At 46.6% G+C, this 23,771-nt stretch overlaps 2 protein-coding genes across 2 annotated transcripts in view; one reads left to right on the top strand and one right to left on the bottom strand.

Annotated features, from left to right (window-relative positions):
• LOC135543143 (FERM, ARHGEF and pleckstrin domain-containing protein 1-like) overlaps nt 1-13,423 on the top strand; it is a 102,674-nt gene extending 89,251 nt beyond the window's left edge. Inside the window, exons 25-27 of the mRNA XM_064970219.1 lie at nt 564-671; nt 1,151-1,302; nt 4,784-13,423. Of these exons, the coding sequence (XP_064826291.1) occupies nt 564-671; nt 1,151-1,302; nt 4,784-4,817 (294 nt within the window). The 3' untranslated portion in view covers nt 4,818-13,423. The remainder of the gene's footprint in view (nt 1-563; nt 672-1,150; nt 1,303-4,783) is intronic.
• A 2,875-nt stretch (nt 13,424-16,298) lies between these two features.
• Nucleotides 16,299-17,096, bottom strand: LOC135543145 (gamma-glutamylaminecyclotransferase-like). The gene has a single exon (XM_064970225.1). The coding sequence runs from the start codon at nt 17,043-17,045 to the stop codon at nt 16,566-16,568; it is 480 nt and encodes a 159-aa protein (XP_064826297.1). The 5' UTR covers nt 17,046-17,096; the 3' UTR covers nt 16,299-16,565.
• Nucleotides 17,097-23,771: the final 6,675 nt, after the last annotated feature.

Genomic DNA, 23,771 nt, shown 5'->3' with positions numbered 1-23,771 from the left:
AGAGGTGGGATATAACCTGATATAACCTGGTACAGAGAGGTGGGATATAACCTGATATAACCTGATACAGAGAGGTGGGATATAACCTGATATAACCTGATACAGAGAGGTGGGATATAACCTGGTACATAGAGGTGGGATATAACCTGGTACAGAGAGGTGGGATATAACCTGATATAACCTGGTACAGAGAGGTGGGATATAACCTGATATAACCTGGTACAGAGAGGTGGGATATAACCTGATATAACCTGATACAGAGAGGTGGGATATAACCTGATATAACCTGATACAGAGAGGTGGGATATAACCTGATATAACCTGGGACAGAGAGGTGGGATATAACCTGATATAACCTGATACAGAGAGGTGGGATATAACCTGATATAACCTGATACAGAGAGGTGGGATATAACCTGTTATAACCTGGGACAGAGAGGTGGGATATAACCTGATACAACAACATTGTAACTTCAAGACCAGACAACCTGTGTTAATCTCTTCTGCTATTGGTTACTCCTGTGTTAATGTATCTTCCTATTGGTCCTTTCTCCCCCTATCAGAACCAGTTATCAGGTAACCTGCTGAGGAAGTTTAAGAACAGTAATGGATGGCAGAAACTCTGGGTGGTCTTCACCAACTTCAGCCTGTTCTTCTACAAATCACATCAGGTAAGGACCCTAACCTAAACCTAACCTAAAACCTAAACCTAACTCTAACCTAACTCTGGGTGGTCTTCACCAACTTCAGCCTGTTCTTCTACAAATCACATCAGCTAAGGACTCTAACCTAAACCTAACTCTAACCTAAACCTAACTCTAACCTAAACCTAACCTAACTCTAACCTAACTCTGGGTGGTCTTCACCAACTTCAGCCTGTTCTTCTACAAGTCACATCAGCTAAGGACTCTAACCTAACTCTAAACATGAATCTAAACCTAACCTAAAACTAACTAGTATTTATTATGGGATGCAGTAGTCTCAAGGTCCTCTATAGGATGACTACCCTCTGGGTAGTGTATTATATAGTATTTATTATGGGATGCAGTAGTCTCAAGGTCTTCTATAGGATGACTACCCTCTGGGTAGTGTATTAAATAGTATTTCTTATGGAATGCAGTAGTCTAAAGGTCCTCTCTGTTCCCTATAGGATGACTACCCTCTGGCCAGCCTCCCGTTGCTTGGCTACTCGTTGACGGTTCCCGCGGAGACAGAGAACATCCAGAAGGACTACGTTTTCAAGCTCCACTTCAAGTCTCATATGTACTACTTCAGATCAGAGAGCCAGTACACCTTCCAGAGGTCAGTTCCCTTGGCAACCTGTTGTGTGGTGTTTGGTTGTGTTGTCACTTCCAGTCTCATGTACTACTTCAGATCAGAGAGCCAGTACACCTTCCAGAGGTCAGTTCCCTTGGCAACCTGTTGTGTGGTGTTGTCTTCATTAGTGTAGTGTTGTCTTCAGTAGTGTTGTATTCAGTAGTGTTGTCTTGTCTTCAGTAGTGTGGTGTTGTCTTCATTAGTGTAGTGCTGTCTTCAGTAGTGTTGTATTCAGTAGTGTTGTGTTGTCTTGTTGTCTTCAGTAGTGTGGTGTTGTCTTCAGTAGTGTGGTGTTGTCTTGTTGTCTTCAGTAGTGTGGTGTTGTCTTGTTGTCTGCATTAGTGTAGTGATGTCTTCAGTAGAGTGGTGTTGTCTTCAGTAGTGTTGTGTTGTCTTGTTGTCTTCAGTAGTGTGGTGTTGTCTTGTTGTCTTCAGTAGTGTGGTGTTGTCTTGTTGTCTTCAGTAGTGTGGTGTTGTCTTCAGTAGTGTTGTGTTGTTGTGTTGTCTTCAGTAGTGTGGTGTTGTCTTCAGTAGTGTGGTGTTGTCTTCAGTAGTGTGGTGTTGTCTTCAGTAGTGTTGTGTTGTCGTGTTGTCTTCAGTAGTGTGGTGTTGTCTTCAGTAGTGTGGTGTTGTCTTCAGTAGTGTGGTGTTGTCTTGTTGTCTTCAGTAGTGTGGTGTTGTCTTCAGTAGTGTGGTGTTGTCTTCAGTAGTGTGGTGTTGTCTTCCGTAGTGTGGTGTTGTCTTCAGTAGTGTAGTGTTGTCTTCAGTAGTGTTGTCTTGTTGTCTTCAGTAGTGTGGTGTTGTCTTCAGAAGAGTGGTGTTGTCTTGTCTTCAGTAGTGTCTTGTTGTCCTCAGTAGTGTGGTGTTGTCTTGTTGTCTTCAGTAGTGTAGTGTCGTCTTGTTGTCCTCAGTAGTGTGGTGTTGTCTTGTCCTCAGTAGTGTGGTGTTGTCTTATCTTCAGTAGTGTGGTGTTGTCTTGTTGTCTTCAGCAGTGTTGTCTTCAGTAGTGTGGTGTTGTCTTCAGTAGTGTGGTGTTGTCTTGTTGTCTTGTCCTCAGTAGTGTGGTGTTGTCTTGTTGTCTTCAGTAGTGTGATGTTGTCTTGTCCTCAGTAGTGTGGTGTTGTCTTGTTGTCTTGTTGTCTTCAGTAGTGTGGTGTTGTCTTGTTGTCTTCAGCAGTGTTGTCTTCAGTAGTGTGGTGTTGTCTTCAGTAGTGTGGTGTTGTCTTCAGTAGTGTGGTGTTGTCTTGTTGTCTTGTCCTTAGTAGTGTGGTGTTGTCTTGTTGTCTTTAGTAGTGTGATGTTGTCTTGTTGTCCTCAGTAGTGTGGTGTTGTCTTGTTGTCCTCAGTAGTGTGGTGTTGTCTTGTTGTCCTCAGTAGTGTGGTGTTGTCTTGTTGTCCTCAGTAGTGTGGTGTTGTCTTGTTGTCTTCAGTAGAGTGGTGTTGTCTTGTTGTCTTCAGTAGTGTGATGTTGTCTTGTCCTCAGTAGTGTGGTGTTGTCTTGTTGTCTTCAGTAGTGTGGTGTTGTCTTGTTGTCTTCAGCAGTGTTGTCTTCAGTAGTTTGGTGTGTTCTTGTCTTCAGTAGTGTGGTGTTGTCTTCAGTAGTGTGGTGTTGTCTTGTCCTCAGTAGTGTGGTGTTGTCTTGTTGTCTTCAGTAGTGTGATGTTGTCTTGTTGTCTTCAGTAATGTGGTGTTGTCTTGTTGTCCTCAGTAGTGTGGTGTTGTCTTGTTGTCTTCAGTAGAGTGGTGTTGTCTTGTTGTCTTCAGTAGAGTGGTGTTGTCTTGTTGTCCTCAGTAGCGTGGTGTTGTCTTGTCCTCAGTAGTGTGGTGTTGTCTTGTTGTCTTCAGTAGTGTGGTGTTGTCTTGTTGTCTTCAGCAGTGTTGTCTTCAGTAGTTTGGTGTTTTCTTGTCTTCAGTAGTGTGGTGTTGTCTTCAGTAGTGTGGTGTTGTCTTGTTGTCCTCAGTAATGTGGTGTTGTCTTGTTGTCCTCAGTAGTGTGGTGTTGTCTTGTTGTCTTCAGTAGAGTGGTGTTGTCTTGTTGTCTTCAGTAGTGTGGTGTTGTCTTGTTGTCCTCAGTAGCGTGGTGTTGTCTTGTCCTCAGTAGTGTGGTGTTGTCTTGTTGTCTTCAGTAGTGTGGTGTTGTCTTGTTGTCTTCAGCAGTGTTGTCTTCAGTAGTTTGGTGTTTTCTTGTCTTCAGTAGTGTGGTGTTGTCTTCAGTAGTGTGGTGTTGTCTTGTTGTCTTGTCCTCAGCAGTGTGGTGTTGTCTTGTTGTCTTCAGTAGTGTGATGTTGTCTTGTTGTCCTCAGTAATGTGGTGTTGTCTTGTTGTCCTCAGTAGTGTGGTGTTGTCTTGTTGTCCTCAGTAGTGTGGTGTTGTCTTGTTGTCTTCAGTAGAGTGGTGTTGTCTTGTTGTCTTCAGTAGATTGGTGTTGTCTTGTTGTCTTCAGTAGAGTGGTGTTGTCTTGTTGTCCTCAGTAGTGTGGTGTTGTCTTGTTGTCCTCAGTAGTGTGGTGTTGTCTTGTTGTCCTCAGTAGTGTGGTGTTGTCTTGTTGTCCTCAGTAGTGTGGTGTTGTCTTGTTGTCTTCAGCAGTGTTGTCTTCAGTAGTGTGGTGTTGTCTTGTTGTCTTGTCCTCAGCAGTGTGGTGTTGTCTTGTTGTCTTCAGTAGTGTGATGTTGTCTTGTTGTCCTCAGTAATGTGGTGTTGTCTTGTTGTCCTCAGTAGTGTGGTGTTGTCTTGTTGTCCTCAGTAGTGTGGTGTTGTCTTGTTGTCTTCAGTAGAGTGGTGTTGTCTTCAGTAGAGTGGTGTTGTCTTGTTGTCTTCAGTAGAGTGGTGTTGTCTTGTTGTCCTCAGTAGTGTGGTGTTGTCTTGTTGTCCTCAGTAGTGTGGTGTTGTCTTGTTGTCCTCAGTAGTGTGGTGTTGTCCTGTTGTCCTCAGTAGTGTGGTGTTGTCTTGTTGTCTTCAGCAGTGTTGTCTTCAGTAGTGTGGTGTTGTCTTGTTGTCTTGTCCTCAGTAGTGTGGTGTTGTCTTGTTGTCTTCAGTAGTGTGGTGTTGTCTTGTCTTCAGTAGTGTGGTGTTGTCCTCAGTAGTGTGGTGTTGTCTTGTTGTCTTCAGCAGTGTTGTCTTCAGTAGTTTGGTGTTTTCTTGTCTTCAGTAGTGTGGTGTTGTCTTCAGTAGTGTGGTGTTGTCTTGTTGTCTTGTCCTCAGTAGTGTGGTGGTGTCTTGTTGTCTTCGGTAGTGTTGTCTTCAGTAGTGTGGTGTTCGGTAGTGCTACCTCTCTGTCTGTCTCCAGGTGGATGGAGGTGATCCATAGTGCTACCTGTCTGACTCTAACCTGTCTGTCTGTCTCCAGGTGGATGGAGGTGATCCGTAGTGCTACCTGTCTGTCTCTAACCTGTCTGTCTGTCTCCAGGTGGATGGAGGTGATCCGTAGTGCTACCTGTCTGTCTCTAACCTGTCTGTCTGTCTCCAGGTGGATGGAGGTGATCCGTAGTGCTACCTGTTAAGCTAGTCGACCCCTCCTGAGCCAGAGGAAGGATCCTTACTGACCACGGAACCAGTGAGGACTAGGAGGACACTGACCAACGCTCTTCTAGACGGCTCCTTCCTGTCCTTTAGGCCTCTTCTAGACGGCTCCTTCCTGTCCTTTAGGCCTCTTCTAGACGGCTCCTTCCTGTCCTTTAGGCCTCTTCTAGACGGCTCCTTCCTGTCCTTTAGGCCTCTTCTCGACGGCTCCTTCCTGTCCTTTAGGCCTCTTCTCGACGGCTCCTTCCTGTCCTTTAGGCCTCTTCTAGACGGCTCCTTCCTGTCCTTTAGGCCTCTTCTAGACGGCTCCTTTCTGTCCTTTCGGCCTCTTCGAGACGGCTCCTTCCTGTCCTTTCGGCCTCTTCTCGACGGCTCCTTCCTGTCCTTTAGGCCTCTTCTCGATGGCTCCTTCCTGTCCTTCAGGTCTCTTCTAGACGGCTCCTTCCTGTCCTTTAGGCCTCTTCTAGACGGCTCCTTCCTGTCCTTTAGGCCTCTTCTAGACGGCTCCTTCCTGTCCTTTAGGCCTCTTCTAGACGGCTCCTTCCTGTCCTTTAGGCCTCTTCTAGACGGCTCCTTCCTGTCCTTTAGGCCTCTTCTCGACGGCTCCTTCCTGTCCTTTAGGCCTCTTCTAGACGGCTCCTTCCTGTCCTTTAGGCCTCTTCTAGACGGCTCCTTTCTGTCCTTTCGGCCTCTTCGAGACGGCTCCTTCCTGTCCTTTCGGCCTCTTCTCGACGGCTCCTTCCTGTCCTTTAGGCCTCTTCTCGATGGCTCCTTCCTGTCCTTCAGGTCTCTTCTAGACGGCTCCTTCCTGTCCTTTAGGCCTCTTCTAGACGGCTCCTTCCTGTCCTTTAGGCCTCTTCTAGACGGCTCCTTCCTGTCCTTTAGGCCTCTTCTAGACGGCTCCTTCCTGTCCTTTAGGCCTCTTCTAGACGGCTCCTTCCTGTCCTTCAGGCTCTTCTAGACGGCTCCTTCCTGTCCTTCAGGCTCTTCTAGGCGTCTCCTTCCTGTCCTTTAGGCCTCTTCTAGACGGCTCCTTCCTGTCCTTCAGGCCTCTTCTAGGCGGCTCCTTCCTGTCCTTTAGGCCTCTTCTAGGCGGCTCCTTCCTGTCCTTTAGGCCTCTTCTAGGCGGCTCCTTCCTGTCCTTTAGGCCTCTTCTAGACGGCTCCTTCCTGTCCTTTAGGCCTCTTCTAGGCGTCTCCTTCCTGTCCTTTAGGCCTCTTCTAGATGGCTCCTTCCTGTCCTTTAGGCCTCTCTTCACCTCTGGAGTACCGGCTCACTTTACTCCAGGTTACTTTACCAGCCACCTGTCTGTATTGTCACGACGTGGCCCTTTTGGGTGTATATCCTCCTTCTCTCTCTCAAACACCACAGGTGTTATTACCTCGGTCATACATTCCTGTCTGAAAACTAGTGCTTCTCTTGCCAAAACTCCTAATATCCAAAATTGGAAAAATAAACAATATTTATATTTTTGACAATGTTGGAATAGTCCGTGGGTACCTGAAGAACAATCATGTCGCGTTTGGTTCATTTGGTGACCTCATGAAAGACAGGAGACCCACATGACTGTATCACTGTTTGTTTTCACTTCTCAGATGTACATCCAAATGTTGTATAAAATTAATGAGTAAATATGAAACTATTTGTGAAAAGATTTAATGTGATGTTAGCCTTCTAAATGAGAGTATTGATTTTCATATAAAAAGTTTAACTCGTCAGTGGCCCCACCCCCCATGAGGCCAGACATCAGGCGTCATGAAATCACCCCTTCTTCCATAGAGTATAAACCACTTCCTATAAAATGGACATTATGTCAGAGAACGCCGGGACGGAGTCCCCACGTTGAAATGGCTACAACTCTATAGGTCCTTCCATCAGAAAACAGGAAGGGGTAGCTACATGTGAAATGGTTCAGAACTACAACTCTATAGGCCCTTCCATCAGAAAACAGGAAGGGGTAGCTTCATGTGAAATGGTTCAGAACTACAACTCTATAGGCCCTTACATCAGAAAACAGGAAGGGGTAGCTACATGTGAAATGGTTCAGAACTACAACTCTATAGGCCCTTCCATCAGAAAACAGGAAGGGGTAGCTTCATGTGAAATGGTTCAGAACTACAACTCTATAGGCCCTTACATCAGAAAACAGGAAGGGGTAGCTTCATGTGAAATGGTTCAGAACTACAACTCTATAGGCCCTTCCATCAGAAAACAGGAAGGGGTAGCTTCATGTGAAATGGTTCAGAACTACAACTCTATAGGTCCTTCCATCAGAAAACAGGAAGGGGTAGCTTCATGTGAAATGGTTAAGAACTACAACTCTATAGGCTGAGGAGACCAGACAGCGTGTAGCGTTGGCGACACGGCTAGAAATGATTCAACTCTAATAAAACATTTCCACAGAAGGAACAACATGTTAGACGAGGTCTCTTCAGTCTGCAGCTGGAAATGTACGTAACCTAGGACGAAGAATACCGCCGACCGCCGGAAACATCCACTCTATGCGACAACATGGACGCCTGACGTATCCATTAGGAACGCAACCAGAGACTTTTCTGTCGTCTCTCTCCAGCAGATGGACTGGCCGACTACAGGGTTGGAGGGAAAACCTACAGGAGGGTCTCTCTCCAGCAGACGGACCGGCCGACTACAGGGTTGGAGGGAAAACCTACAGGAGGGTCTCTCTCCAGCAGACGGACCGGCCGACTACAGGGTTGGAGGGAAAACCTACAGGAGGGTCTCTCTCCAGAAACAGGGTTGGAGGGAAAACCTACAGGAGGGTCTCTCTCCAGCAGATGGACCGGCCGACTACAGGGTTGGAGGGAAAACCTACAGGAGGGTCTCTCTCCAGGAACAGGGTTGGAGGGAAAACCTACAGGAGGGTCTCTCTCCAGCAGATGGACCGGCCGACCACAGGGTTGGAGGGAAAACCTACAGGAGGGTCTCTCTCCAGCAGATGGACCGGCCGACTACAGGGTTGGAGGGAAAACCTACAGGAGGGTCTCTCTCCAGCAGATGGACCGGCCGACTACAGGGTTGGAGAGAACCTACAGGAGGGTCTCTTTCCAGCAGATGGACCGGCCGACTACAGGGTTGGAGAGAACCTAAAGGAGGGTCTCTCTCCAGCAGATGGACCGGCCGACTACAGGGTTGGAGGGAAAACCTACAAGAGGGTCTCTCTCCAGCAGACGGACCGGCCGACCACAGGGTTGGAGTGAAAACCTACAAGGGGGTCTCTCTCCAGCAGACGGACCGGCCGACTACAGGGTTGGAGGGAAAACCTACAAGAGGGTCTCTCTCCAGCAGATGGACCGGCCGACCACAGAGACAGACAAGACATGCACTCGGGTATATGTAAATTACAATTTATTTTCGAATGAGCGGTTGTTCATATTCAAAGTACTAGTGACTTCTATGTGTAGTTATCAGCTATGAGTCTCCCGCTCTTGAGCGGTCCCCACCCCTTTCCTTTGTCTACCAAGCCGTCAAATAGGGACTTTTCCTTGTCATGCTTAGTACCCAATGTATAACTAAATTGTGTGTGTGTTGAGGTAATTCTGTGATTGATTAAGTTAGTTATAAATAAATAATTAAGCCAATGTGTATTTCGCTGATTCATGATTCTTTGCTAGGGTTCGTGCAGTTCAGTAATGAGACAGATGAGGTCAAATTCATTAATAAGCGACTGTTTTGATAAGATATGAAAATATCTGACGAGTTATATTCGGGAAATTGAAACTCCATAAACAACATCTTCCCGTGGTGCCCCTGACTTCCTAGTTAAAGTTAAATTATTAGTTTTATCACGTAATTAAATTACACAGAGAATTGATTTGATCATATTCAATGATCACATTTAATGATAGTCAACGACACGACGGTATCTAGAGACAATCTTTACAACGCAGCAGAGCCATCATCTGTGTCGTCTCTATGTTACAGTCTATTCTATAACGCAGCAGAGCCATCATCTATGTGTCGTCTCTATGTTACAGTCTATTCTATAACGCAGCAGAGCCATCATCTGTGTTGTCTCCATGTTAGTCTATTCTATAATGCAGCAGAGCCATCATCTGTGTCGTGTCCATGTTACAGTCTATTCTATAACGCAGCAGAGCCTACAGGACAGTATCTCTCCAGGGACAGGTTTGGAGTTAAAACCTACAGGAGGGTCTCCAGGAACAGGGTTGGAGTTAAAACCTACAGGAGGGTCTCTCTCCAGGGACAGGGTTGGAGTTAAAACCTACAGGAGGGTCTCTCTCCAGGAACAGGGTTGGAGTTAAAACCTACAGAAGGGTTTCTCTCCGGGAACAGGATTGGAGTTAAAACCTACAGGAGGGTCTCTCTCCAGGGACAGGGTTGGAGTTAAAACCTACAGGAGGGTCTCTCTCCAGGAACAGGGTTGGAGTTAAAACCTACAGGAGGGTCTCTCTCCAGGAACAGGGTTGGAGTTAAAACCTACAGGAGGGTCTCTCTCCAGGAACAGGGTTGGAGTTAAAACCTACAGGAGGGTCTCTCTCCAGGAACAGGATTGGAGTTAAAACCTACAGGAGGGTCTCTCTCCAGGAACAGGGTTGGAGTTAAAACCTACAGGAGGGTCTCTCTCCAGGATCAGGGTTGGAGTTAAAACCTACAGGAGGGTCTCTCTCCAGGAACAGGATTGGAGTTAAAACCTACAGGAGGGTCTCTCTCCAGGAACAGGGTTGGAGTTAAAACCTACAGGAGGGTCTCTCTCCAGGAACAGGGTTGGAGTTAAAACCTACAGGAGGGTCTCTCTCCAGGAACAGAGTTGGAGTTAAAACCTAGAATTGGAGTGGTTCCGTATAGAGAATTAGTGGTTCCGTATAGAGAATTAGTGGTTCCGTATAGAGAATTGGAGTGGTTCCGTATAGAGAACTGGAGTGGTTCCGTATAGAGAATTGGAGTGGTTCCGTATAGAGAATTAGTGGTTCCGTATAGAGAATTGGAGTGGTTCCGTATAGAGAATTGGAGTGGTTCCGTATAGAGAACTGGAGTGGTTCCGTATAGAGAATTGGAGTGGTTCCGTATAGAGAACTGGAGTGGTTCCGTATAGAGAATTGGAGTGGTTCCGTATAGAGAACTGGAGTGGTTCCGTATAGAGAATTGGAGTGGTTCCGTATAGAGAATTAGTGGTTCCGTATAGAGAATTGGAGTGGTTCCGTATAGAGAATTGGAGTGGTTCCGTATAGAGAATTGGAGTGGTTCCGTATAGAGAACTGGAGTGGTTCCGTATAGAGAACTGGAGTGGTTCCGTATAGAGAACTGGAGTGGTTCCGTATAGAGAACTGGAGTGGTTCCGTATAGAGAACTGGAGTGGCTCCGTATAGAGAATTGGAGTGGCTCCGTATAGAGAACTGGAGTGGTTCCGTATAGAGAATTGGAGTGGTTCCGTATAGAGAATTCGTTAGTCTCATTCCAAACGTCATAAGTTGTTGGTTATTTGCACGAACCCAGTCTTCACGATGAGTCATCAATACATCAATTGTCTTAAAATAATTTATTTACTAACTAAGTAATCCACAGAAATGCATAACACAAACAGAAGAAATGATAGGGGAATGTGCCAGATCTTGCCTGTGCTCAGGGGGCGGTCCTCTGATTTAGTTAAACTCCTTAATTTACTTAAACAGTCTAAAATCACATTACATAATTTCACAAATAGTTTTCTTTACTCATTCACTTCAGACAACAATTAGATGTAAGCCTCATAACTGAAACTGTTGTATAAACAGGGTTATGGTAATGTGGCTGTATTGTCTCATGAGTTTCACAAAATTGTACCAAACGGACCAGTTCGTAGCAGGATTCTTCACTGATCTTTTAAACATTCTCCAGAACATGAATATTGGTCGGTTCTCCAGTTCTGTGAGGTGGAAGAAATTCCTTTGTTCTCTATGAAAACTCACTCTATATACACTGTGGCCATGAGGAGATAATCTCCTGGAATTTACGACCTCTGACCACAGCAGCCTGGTTTTAGGAGACAGAGAGGGACGGTGCTCGCTGTACCCAGAGAGGGCAACGCCATGACACCGGTGACCCCGCACATTGACTCTGTACCGGTACCGCCTGTATATAGCCTCATTACTAACCGGTTCCCTCCACATTGACTCTATACTGGTACCCCTTGTATATAGTCTCATTACTAACCGGTGCCCCCTGCATATAGTCTCATTACTAACCTGTGCCCCCTGCATATAGTCTCATTACTAACCGGTACCCCCTGCATATAGTCTCATTACTAACCGGTACCCCCTGCATACAGTCTCATTACTAACCGGTTCCCCCTGCATATAGTCTCATTACTAACCGGTTCCCCCTGCATATAGTCTCATTACTAGCCGGTGGCCCCTGCTTATAGTCTCATTACTAACCGGTACCCCCTGCATATAGTCTCATTACTAACCGGTTCCCTCCACATTGACTCTATACTGGTACCCCCTGCATATAGTCTCATTACTAACTGGTACCCCCTGCATATAGTCTCATTACTAACTGGTGCCCCCTGCATATAGTCTCATTACTAACCTGTGCCCCCTGCATATAGTCTCATTACTAACCGGTTCCCCCTGCATATAGTCTCATTACTAACCGGTTCCCCCTGCATATAGTCTCATTACTAACCGGTTCCCCCTGCATATAGTCTTATTACTAGCCAGTGGCCCCTGCATATAGTCTCATTACTAACCGGTACCCCCTGCATATAGTCTCATTACTAACCGGTTCCCCCTGCATATAGTCTCATTACTAACCAGTTCCCCCTGCATATAGTCTCATTACTAACCGGTTCCCCCTGCATATAGTCTTATTACTAACCGGTTCCCTCCACATTGACTCTGTACCGGTACCCCCTGCATATAGTCTCATTACTAACCGGTGCCCTCTGCAAATAGTCTCATTACTAACCGGTGCCCCCTGCATATAGTCTCGCTTCTAACTGGTACCCCCTGCATAGTCTTGCTATGATTATTATTACTGCTGCTCTTTAATTATTTGTTACTTTTAGTCCTTATTCATTTTTTTTACTGCATTGTGACTAATCAAATTTGATTTGATTTCAATCTTTTCTTACCCATTCACCCTCTGAATGGCAAAGAATCATTATTTAACCTGTCTCCTCCCCTTCATCTACACTGATTGAAGTGAATTTAACAGGTGACATCAATAAGGGATCCTGGATTCACCTGGTCAGTCTGTCATGGGAAGAATGAATGTGGTGCTGGAATGTGCTAAACATTGAGATAGGAAATGAAAGAGACTGGGTGTTCTGTTAGAATGGTTCTCTGGATAAGAGCGTCTGCTAAATGACTTAAATGTAAATGTATGTAAATGTTCTCTGAAGAAAGACAGAAGGCTTTGGAATGTGTTGATACAGGGGAGACGGATGGACATCTGTGGATTAGGTGAAGGAGTGGTTGAGGTCAGGAGAGCGATGTGTTGATACAGGGGAGACAGATGGACATCTGTGGATTAGGTGAAGGAGGGGTTGAGGTCAGGAGAGCGATGTGTTGATACAGGGGAGACAGATGGACATCTGTGGATTAGGTGAAGGAGGGGTGAGGTCAGGAGGTGAGGAGAGCGATGTATTGATACAGGGGAGACAGATGGACATCTGTGGATTAGGTGAAAGGGGTTGAGGTCAGGAGAGCGATGTATTGATACAGGGGAGACAGATGGACATCTGTGGATTAGGTGAAGGAGGGGTTGGTCAGAAGAGCGATGTGTTGATACAGGGGAGACAGATGGACATCTGTGGATTAGGTGAAGGAGGGGTTGAGGTCAGGAGAGCGATGTGTTGATACAGGGGAGACAGATGGACATCTGTGGATTAGGTGAAGGAGGGGTTGAGGTCAGGAGAGCGATGTGTTGATACAGGGGAGACAGATGGACATCTGTGGATTAGGTGAAGGAGGGGTTGAGGACAGGAGAGCGATGTGTTGATACAGGGGAGACAGATGGACATCTGTGGATTAGGTGAAGGAGGGGTTGAGGTCAGGAGGTGAGGACAGAGATGTGTTGATACAGGGGAGACAGATGGACATCTGTGGATTAGGTGAAGGAGGGGTTGAGGTCAGGAGGTGAGGACAGAGATGTGTTGATACAGGGGAGACAGATGGACATTTGTGGATTAGGTGAAGGAGGGGTTGAGGTCAGGAGAGCGATGTGTTGATACAGGGGAGACAGATGGACATCTGTGGATTAGGTGAAAGGGGTTGAGGTCAGGAGAGCGATGTGTTGATACAGGGGAGACAGATGTACATCTGTGGATTAGGTGAAGGAGGGGTTGGTCAGAAGAGCGATGTGTTGATACAGGGGAGACAGACGGACATCTGTGGATTAGATGAGAGGTTGAGGTCAGGACAGATTCTCTGAAGAGAGTAATTTAATGTTTGGTATCCTGTCACCCTCTTTATTAGCTTCCTGTGGAGCCATGAAACGTAGGGATTGGAGAGAAAGCGGAGTGTCTTCAGTAGGATGTATATAAACTGTGAAGTCTGAAATCTTTAGCTGTCTGATTTTCTGCTGTACAGAACCTTTGGCAAATGATTAAACTTGGTTAAAGATTCTCTAGAGTCCGTCAGTTATTTACTCTGAAAAATAAGAACCTAACAGTGGTATGATGTAAGTCTATAATGTCATGTCCTGTCCCACTAATGGACTCTCAACAACATAGTCATGTCCTGTCCCATTAATGGTCTCAAGAACATAGTCATGTCCTGTCCCACTAATGGACTCTCAACAACATAGTCATGTCCTGTCCCACTAATGGTCTCAACAACATAGGTCAGTCACGTCCTGTCCCACTGATGGTCTCAACAACATAGGTCAGACATGTCCTACCCAGTATGGTAGATAGGACTGGACCCAGTACACCCTGACTGGACCCAGTACGGTAGATAGGACTGGACCCAGTATGGTAGATAGGACTGGACCCAGTACACCCTGACTGGACCCAGTACGGTAGATAGCATTGGACCCAGTACGGTAGATAGCACTGGACCCAGTACGGTAGATAGCACTGGATCCAGTACGGTAGATAGGACTGGATCCAGTATGGTAGATAGGACTGGACCCAGTACACCCTGACTGGACCCAGTACGGTAGATAGCACTGGACCCAGTACGGTAGATGGGACTGGACCCAGTACGGTAGATGGGACTGGACCCAGTACGGTAGATGGCACTGGACCCAGTACGGTAGATGGCACTGGACCCAGTACGGTAGATGGGACTGGACCCAGTACGGTAGATGGCACTGGACCCAGTACGGTAGATGGGACTGGACCCAGTACGGTAGATAGGACAGCACTATGAAACTTTGCATTCTTATGAGTCGTCTAGCTACTGTAGGAAAACAGCTGTAGAATTCAGGTCTCTTCAGCAGAAGACGGTCAATTCAGGGATACAAGCTTGTCACCTTTTGTTGATATTCGCCGTTTTGAATCCAAAATAGGTGACCTACGTGATTTGTGTAGATCCGATGAGAAAAGTTTGGGGGCGGTGGGTAACTGAAAAACTACTGTCATTTGGAAAGTTTGAGGTGAGGGAGAAAGTGTAACGTTAGCACACATTGTATATAGACTACCCTTTTTTTCTACTGTGTTATTGACTTGTTAATTGTTTACTCCATGTGTAACTCTGTGTTGTCTGTTCACACTGCTATGCTTTATCTTGGCCAGGTCGCAGTTGTAAATGAGAACTTGTTCTCAACTAGCCTACCTGGTTAAATAAAGGTGAAATAAATAAATAAAAAGTGTGGTGGGACAAGTATCCGTTAGCTAGCCAATTTATCTGATCAAATAATTGAGTTCATGGTGTGAAAATTAGCTGCTAATAAAGTCAGACAGCTGACGCTAGCTAACGTTACAACATCAGACTGCTGACGCTAGCTAGCTAACGTTACAACATCAGACAGCTGACGCTAGCTAACGTTACAACATCAGACAGCTGACGCTAGCTAGCTAGCTAGCTAACGTTACAACACCAGACAGCTGACGCTAGCTAGCTAGCTAACGTTACAACATCAGACAGCTGACGCTAGCTAACGTTACAACACCAGACAGCTGACGCTAGCTAGCTAACGTTACAACACCAGACAGCTGACGCTAGCTAGCTAACGTTACAACATCAGACAGCTGACGCTAGCTAGCTAGCTAACGTTACAACACCAGACAGCTGACGCTAGCTAGCTAACGTTACAACATCAGACAGCTGACGCTAGCTAACGCTAGCTAGCTAGCTAACGTTACACCAGACAGCTGACGCTAGCTAGCTAGCTAACGTTACAACAGACAGCTGACGCTAGCTAGCTAACGTTACAACACCAGACAGCTGACGCTAGCTAGCTAACGTTACAACATCAGACAGCTGACGCTAGCTAGCTAGCTAACGTTACAACAGACAGCTGACGCTAGCTAACGTTACAACACCAGACAGCTGACGCTAGTTAGCTAGCTAACGTTACAACACCAGACAGCTGACGCTAGCTAGCTAACGTTACAACATCAGACAGCTGACGCTAGCTAACGCTAGCTAGCTAACGTTACAACACCAGACAGCTGACGCTAGCTAGCTAACGTTACAACATCAGACAGCTGACGCTAGCTAACGCTAGCTAACGCTAGCTAGCTAACGTTACAACACCAGACAGCTGACGCTAGCTAGCTAGCTAACGTTACAACATCAGACAGCTGACATTAGTAACCTAACCAATTCGCTACAGTATTAACTGGTACACGACTCCTTGCCGTTCCTCGAGTTATAACACAGCTGCTTACTGGATCCTGGCAATCTGTGTGAAATGTTAACTAATGTTCTCTCTCTACAGTATTGTGTTTAATTTTCAGCTTGAGAGAACGAGGTGAAAAATGAGGCGTTGCTTGTTAAACAGGTGGATTCTGGGATCAGGTGTAGCTGGGCTTAAGATGGATGCCTCTATAGAGGTGAAAGAAACCACCCGTTCCCTCCTCCTCTCTGCTGCTGACACATTGTAGAACATGTCCACAGGCAGGAAGTGGAAATGTAATAACATGTGGCCCAAAAACATTGTTTTAGTGTTGAACTTGACAGTAACACTGGAGTGTTACTTTTTTTTTTTAATTGAGTGAATGTTATTTTTGCTCACATGTGCACTTGATCTATGTCTACTATAGTGGCCACTATAACAGGGCAGAAATAGAATGACTGTTTCATTCAATTTATACTTTAACATGTCCCCCCCCCCTTCCAAGTGCAATATTTAGATGTGTGGTAACAAGCATTCTATTATAAAGGCTGTCATGGTAACTGCAATATTAGTGTATTGTTTTTTTCTCAAGACTTGTGTGCTTTGCAGTAAAGTTTAGTCAACAAATAACATTGGATTGTTTTCTTTACATTGTTTTAGCTGTGAGTTCGGTTCACATTAACCACTGGTTATTTTACACACAGAGACTGATCATGTAGATGATATTCTGTTGTTTAATTAGTTAAAACCTGCATTTCCCCGAGCAGGGATTTATTACATGTTTCAGTGCAACAACAACGTGTCTCCTTTTAGGGCCTCAGCAGTTTACATCCCTGGACAGTAAAAAGTCGTCAACTGTAGAAACAACAGTACCAAGTCAACATATCTAAAAAGCTATCATGTGGAGCAGCCTATCTATCCTCTAGCCAGGTCCCAGACCTGCTGGTGTTATCATAACCAGGAGTGGCATGATGGCACCCAGGCTACAGATCCTTCAGTGGATCTCTGTGTTCCCTGTCGATGTACACCAAGCCATGGTCTCCGTAGGCGTCGTAGTTCTCATAGAAGTTGTGTTTGAGCCAGGCAGGCTGGTAGGACGTGGTGCTGTAGAAGAAGGCCTCCATCATGCTGCCTGGGCTCCTCTCTCTCCCCTCCACCTTCCAGTCCTCCAACTCTATCTGAACAGAGGTGCGTTGGTACATGGTGGGGCAGCCCTCGAAGGCGTCTAGGAAGCTCAGCATGGTGTCATCCACCCTGTACACCTCCCCCTGGACCCTGTGGCCCTCCCCGGGACGGTTCAGCAGGTAGGGGATGTTATTCTTCCCAGCGATCACCAGCGGGTAGCCATCTACGGTGCGAGCATGACCACAGAACTCTGCCTTCCCGTGCCCCTGGTCCGGCAGCATCCTGAAGTAGTTGGGCTGACCCTTCTTCAGAGTCCCATAGACAAAGATATAAGTCATCTGGACCGGCAGGACGTAGATCTAGAAACAGGAGAGATATGGAACTCTTAGTTGTCTCACAGTTAACTGGACAACCTGCAGTTGATACACCCATTTCTGCACTGGAGGCTGCTGATTGGAGAACGGGCTCATAGTAATGGCTGGAATGGAGTGGATGGAATGGAAAGGAACACATGAAAACCACGTGATTTGATACCATTCCGTTTCAGCCGTTACTATGAGCCCGTTCTCCCCAGTGAAGGAGCCACCAACCCTCCTGTGATGTGTGACCTATTGATTCTTGCTGAATATACTGGAACTTATGAATGCCTCATGACCATAGTTCAACTGTCGGACCCCAAATATCAATATAACCCGGTTTTACTCTGTTGGATTCTAGCATGAAATATACTAATTCATGTTACCATACCAGAACGAAGGGCTCAAATCAAATAAAACATTGATTATTTCACATGTAAAAGTAGTGAACGTGTTGGGGTCAATGAAGGGTGGATAGAGAACTGGCTGTATGGAGAGTTACTGAGTCAGACAAGGGGAAGGGTGGATAGAGAACTGGCTGTATGGAGAGTTACTGAGTCAGACAAGGGGAAGGGTGGATAGAGAACTGGCTGTATGGAGAGTTACTGAGTCAGACAAGGGGAAGGGTGGATAGAGAACTGGCTGTATGGAAAGTTACTGAGTCAGACAAGGGGAAGGGTGGATAGAGAACTGGCTGTATGGAAAGTTACTGAGTCAGACAAGGGGAAGGGTGGATAGAGAACTGGCTGTTATGTCAGAGGGGAAGTTACTGAGTCAGACAAGGGGAAGGGTGGATAGAGAACTGGCTGTATGGAAAGTTACTGAGTCAGACAAGGGGAAGGGTGGATAGAGAACTGGCTGTATGGAAAGTTACTGAGTCAGACAAGGGGAAGGGTGGATAGAGAACTGGCTGTATGGAAAGTTACTGAGTCAGACAAGGGGAAGGGTGGATAGAGAACTGGCTGTATGGAAAGTTACTGAGTCAGACAAGGGGAAGGGTGGATAGAGAACTGGCTGTATGGAAAGTTACTGAGTCAGACAAGGGGAAGGGTGGATAGAGAACTGGCTGTATGGAAAGTTACTGAGTCAGACAAGGGGAAGGGTGGATAGAGAACTGGCTGTATGGAAAGTTACTGAGTCAGACAAGGGGAAGGGTGGATAGAGAACTGGCTGTATGGAAAGTTACTGAGTCAGACAAGGGGAAGGGTGGATAGAGAACTGGCTGTATGGAAAGTTACTGAGTCAGACAAGGGGAAGGGTGGATAGAGAACTGGCTGTATGGAAAGTTACTGAGTCAGACAATGGGAAGGGTGGATAGAGAACTGGCTGTATGGAAAGTTACTGAGTCAGACAAGGGGAAGGGTGGATAGAGAACTGGCTGTATGGAAAGTTCAGACAAGGGGAAGGGTGGATAGAGAACTGGCTGTATGGAAAGTTACTGAGTCAGACAAGGGGAAGGGTGGATAGAGAACTGGCTGTATAGAAAGTTACTGAGTCAGACAAGGGGAAGGGTGGATAGAGAACTGGCTGTATGGAAAGTTACTGAGTCAGACAATGGGAAGGGTGGATAGAGAACTGGCTGTATGGAACGTTACTGAGTCAGACAAGGGGGAAGAACTGGGTGGATAGAGAACTGGCTGTATGGAGAGTTACTGAGTCAGACAAGGGGAAGGGTGGATAGAGAACTGGCTGTATGGAAAGTTACTGAGTCAGACAATGGGAAGGGTGGATAGAGAACTGGCTGTATGGAAAGTTACTGAGTCAGACAAGGGGAAGGGTGGATAGAGAACTGGCTGTATGGAAAGTTACTGAGTCAGACAAGGGGAAGGGTGGATAGAGAACTGGCTGTATGGAAAGTTACTGAGTCAGACAGGGGGAAGGATGGATAGAGAACTGGCTGTATGGAGAGTTACTGAGTCAGACAGGGGGAAGGATGGATAGAGAACTGGCTGTATGGAAAGTTACTGAGTCAGACAGGGGGAAGGATGGATAGAGAACTGGCTGTATGGAGAGTTACTGAGTCAGACAAGGGGTGGATAGAGAACTGGCTGTATGGAAAGTTACTGAGTCAGACAAGGGGAAGGGTAGATAGAGAACTGGCTGTATGGAAAGTTACTGAGTCAGACAAGGGTGGATAGAGAACTGGCTGTATGGAAAGTTACTGAGTCAGACAAGGGGAAGGGTAGATAGAGAACTGGCTGTATGGAGAGTTACTGAGTCAGACAAGGGGAAGGGTGGATAGAGAACTGGCTGTATGGAAAGTTACTGAGTCAGACAAGGGGAAGGGTGGATAGAGAACTGGCTGTATGGAAAGTTACTGAGTCAGATAAGGGTGGATAGAGAACTGGCTGTATGGAGAGTTACTGAGTCAGACAAGGGGAAGGGTGGATAGAGAACTGGCTGTATGGAGAGTTACTGAGTCAGACAAGGGGAAGGGTGGATAGAGAACTGGCTGTATGGAAAGTTACTGAGTCAGACAAGGGGAAGGGTGGATAGAGAACTGGCTGTATGGAAAGTTACTGAGTCAGATAAGGGTGGATAGAGAACTGGCTGTATGGAGAGTTACTGAGTCAGACAAGGGGAAGGGTGGATAGAGAACTGGCTGTATGGAGAGTTACTGAGTCAGACAAGGGGAAGGGTGGATAGAGAACTGGCTGTATGGAAAGTTACTGAGTCAGACAAGGGGAAGGGTAGATAGAGAACTGGCTGTATGGAAAGTTACTGAGTCAGACAATGGGAAGGGTGGATAGAGAACTGGCTGTATGGAAAGTTACTGAGTCAGACAAGGGGAAGGGTGGATAGAGAACTGGCTGTATGGAAAGTTACTGAGTCAGACAAGGGGAAGGGTGGATAGAGAACTGGCTGTATGGAAAGTTACTGAGTCAGACAAGGGGAAGGGTGGATAGAGAACTGGCTGTATGGAAAGTTACTGAGTCAGACAAGGGGAAGGGTGGATAGAGAACTGGCTGTATGGAAAGTTACTGAGTCAGACAAGGGGAAGGGTGGATAGAGAACTGGCTGTATGGAAAGTTACTGAGTCAGACAAGGGGAAGGGTGGATAGAGAACTGGCTGTATGGAGAGTTACTGAGTCAGACAAGGGGAAGGGTGGATAGAGAACTGGCTGTATGGAAAGTTACTGAGTCAGACAAGGGGAAGGGTGGATAGAGAACTGGCTGTATGGAAAGTTACTGAGTCAGACAATGGGAAGGGTGGATAGAGAACTGGCTGTATGGAAAGTTACTGAGTCAGACAAGGGGAAGGGTGGATAGAGAACTGGCTGTATGGAAAGTTACTGAGTCAGACAAGGGGAAGGGTGGATAGAGAACTGGCTGTATGGAAAGTTACTGAGTCAGACAAGGGGAAGGGTGGATAGAGAACTGGCTGTATAGAAAGTTACTGAGTCAGACAAGGGGAAGGGTGGATAGAGAACTGGCTGTATGGAAAGTTACTGAGTCAGACAATGGGAAGGGTGGATAGAGAACTGGCTGTATGGAACGTTACTGAGTCAGACAAGGGGAAGGGTGGATAGAGAACTGGCTGTATGGAGAGTTACTGAGTCAGACAAGGGGAAGGGTGGATAGAGAACTGGCTGTATGGAAAGTTACTGAGTCAGACAATGGGAAGGGTGGATAGAGAACTGGCTGTATGGAAAGTTACTGAGTCAGACAAGGGGAAGGGTGGATAGAGAACTGGCTGTATGGAAAGTTACTGAGTCAGACAAGGGGAAGGGTGGATAGAGAACTGGCTGTATGGAAAGTTACTGAGTCAGACAGGGGGAAGGATGGATAGAGAACTGGCTGTATGGAGAGTTACTGAGTCAGACAAGGGGTGGATAGAGAACTGGCTGTATGGAAAGTTACTGAGTCAGACAGGGGGAAGGATGGATAGAGAACTGGCTGTATGGAGAGTTACTGAGTCAGACAAGGGGTGGATAGAGAACTGGCTGTATGGAAAGTTACTGAGTCAGACAAGGGGAAGGGTAGATAGAGAACTGGCTGTATGGAAAGTTACTGAGTCAGACAAGGGGAAGGGTGGATAGAGAACTGGCTGTATGGAGAGTTACTGAGTCAGACAAGGGTGGATAGAGAACTGGCTGTATGGAAAGTTACTGAGTCAGACAAGGGGAAGGGTAGATAGAGAACTGGCTGTATGGAGAGTTACTGAGTCAGACAAGGGGAAGGGTGGATAGAGAACTGGCTGTATGGAAAGTTACTGAGTCAGACAAGGGGAAGGGTGGATAGAGAACTGGCTGTATGGAAAGTTACTGAGTCAGATAAGGGTGGATAGAGAACTGGCTGTATGGAGAGTTACTGAGTCAGACAAGGGGAAGGGTGGATAGAGAACTGGCTGTATGGAAAGTTACTGAGTCAGACAAGGGGAAGGGTGGATAGAGAACTGGCTGTATGGAAAGTTACTGAGTCAGATAAGGGTGGATAGAGAACTGGCTGTATGGAGAGTTACTGAGTCAGACAAGGGGAAGGGTGGATAGAGAACTGGCTGTATGGAGAGTTACTGAGTCAGACAAGGGGAAGGGTGGATAGAGAACTGGCTGTATGGAAAGTTACTGAGTCAGACAAGGGGAAGGGTAGATAGAGAACTGGCTGTATGGAAAGTTACTGAGTCAGACAATGGGAAGGGTGGATAGAGAACTGGCTGTATGGAAAGTTACTGAGTCAGACAAGGGGAAGGGTGGATAGAGAACTGGCTGTATGGAAAGTTACTGAGTCAGACAAGGGGAAGGGTGGATAGAGAACTGGCTGTATGGAAAGTTACTGAGTCAGATAATTGTGGATAGAGAACTGGCTGTATGGAGAGTTACTGAGTCAGACAAGGGGAAGGGTGGATAGAGAACTGGCTGTATGGAGAGTTACTGAGTCAGACAAGGGTGGATAGAGAACTGGCTGTATGGAGAGTTACTGAGTCAGACAAGGGGAAGGGTGGATAGAGAACTGGCTGTATGGAAAGTTACTGAGTCAGACAAGGGTGGATAGAGAACTGGCTGTATGGAAAGTTACTGAGTCAGACAAGGGGAAGGGTGGATAGAGAACTGGCTGTATGGAGAGTTACTGAGTCAGACAAGGGGAAGGGTGGATAGAGAACTGGCTGTATGGAAAGTTACTGAGTCAGACAAGGGGAAGGGTGGATAGAGAACTGGCTGTATGGAGAGTTACTGAGTCAGACAAGGGGAAGGGTGGATAGAGAACTGGCTGTATGGAGAGTTACTGAGTCAGACAAGGGGAAGGGTGGATAGAGAACTGGCTGTATGGAAAGGTACTGAGTCAGACAATGGGAAGGGTGGATAGAGAACTGGCTGTATGGAAAGTTACTGAGTCAGACAAGGGGAAGGGTGGATAGAGAACTGGCTGTATGGAAAGTTACTGAGTCAGACAAGGGGAAGGGTGGATAGAGAACTGGCTGTATGGAAAGTTACTGAGTCAGACAAGGGGAAGGGTGGATAGAGAACTGGCTGTATGGAAAGTTACTGAGTCAGATAAGGGTGGATAGAGAACTGGCTGTATGGAGAGTTACTGAGTCAGACAAGGGGAAGGGTGGATAGAGAACTGGCTGTATGGAGAGTTACTGAGTCAGACAAGGGGAAGGGTGGATAGAGAACTGGCTGTATGGAAAGTTACTGAGTCAGACAAGGGGAAGGGTGGATAGAGAACTGGCTGTATGGAAAGTTACTGAGTCAGACAAGGGGAAGGGTGGATAGAGAACTGGCTGTATGGAAAGTTACTGAGTCAGACAAGGGGAAGGGTGGATAGAGAACTGGCTGTATGGAAAGTTACTGAGTCAGACAAGGGGAAGGGTGGATAGAGAACTGGCTGTATGGAAAGTTACTGAGTCAGACAAGGGGAAGGGTGGATAGAGAACTGGCTGTATGGAAAGTTACTGAGTCAGACAAGGGGAAGGGTGGATAGAGAACTGGCTGTATGGAAAGTTACTGAGTCAGACAAGGGGAAGGGTGGATAGAGAACTGGCTGTATGGAGAGTTACTGAGTCAGACAAGGGTGGATAGAGAACTGGCTGTATGGAAAGTTACTGAGTCAGACAAGGGGAAGGGTGGATAGAGAACTGGCTGTATGGAGAGTTACTGAGTCAGACAAGGGGAAGGGTGGATAGAGAACTGGCTGTATGGAAAGTTACTGAGTCAGACAAGGGGAAGGGTAGATAGAGAACTGGCTGTATGGAAAGTTACTGAGTCAGACAATGGGAAGGGTGGATAGAGAACTGGCTGTATGGAAAGTTACTGAGTCAGACAAGGGGAAGGGTGGATAGAGAACTGGCTGTATGGAAAGTTACTGAGTCAGATAAGGGTGGATAGAGAACTGGCTGTATGGAGAGTTACTGAGTCAGACAAGGGGAAGGGTGGATAGAGAACTGGCTGTATGGAGAGTTACTGAGTCAGACAAGGGGAAGGGTGGATAGAGAACTGGCTGTATGGAAAGTTACTGAGTCAGACAAGGGGAAGGGTAGATAGAGAACTGGCTGTATGGAAAGTTACTGAGTCAGACAATGGGAAGGGTGGATAGAGAACTGGCTGTATGGAAAGTTACTGAGTCAGACAAGGGGAAGGGTGGATAGAGAACTGGCTGTATGGAAAGTTACTGAGTCAGATAAGGGTGGATAGAGAACTGGCTGTATGGAGAGTTACTGAGTCAGACAAGGGGAAGGGTGGATAGAGAACTGGCTGTATGGAGAGTTAC

The sequence above is a fragment of the Oncorhynchus masou genome, chromosome 7, assembly GCF_036934945.1.
Source record: "Oncorhynchus masou masou isolate Uvic2021 chromosome 7, UVic_Omas_1.1, whole genome shotgun sequence".
In the NCBI taxonomy this organism is placed as follows: Eukaryota; Metazoa; Chordata; class Actinopteri; order Salmoniformes; family Salmonidae; genus Oncorhynchus; species Oncorhynchus masou.
Note: the sequence above shows the minus strand (reverse complement) of the source record. Positions and strands in the feature narration are given on the sequence as shown.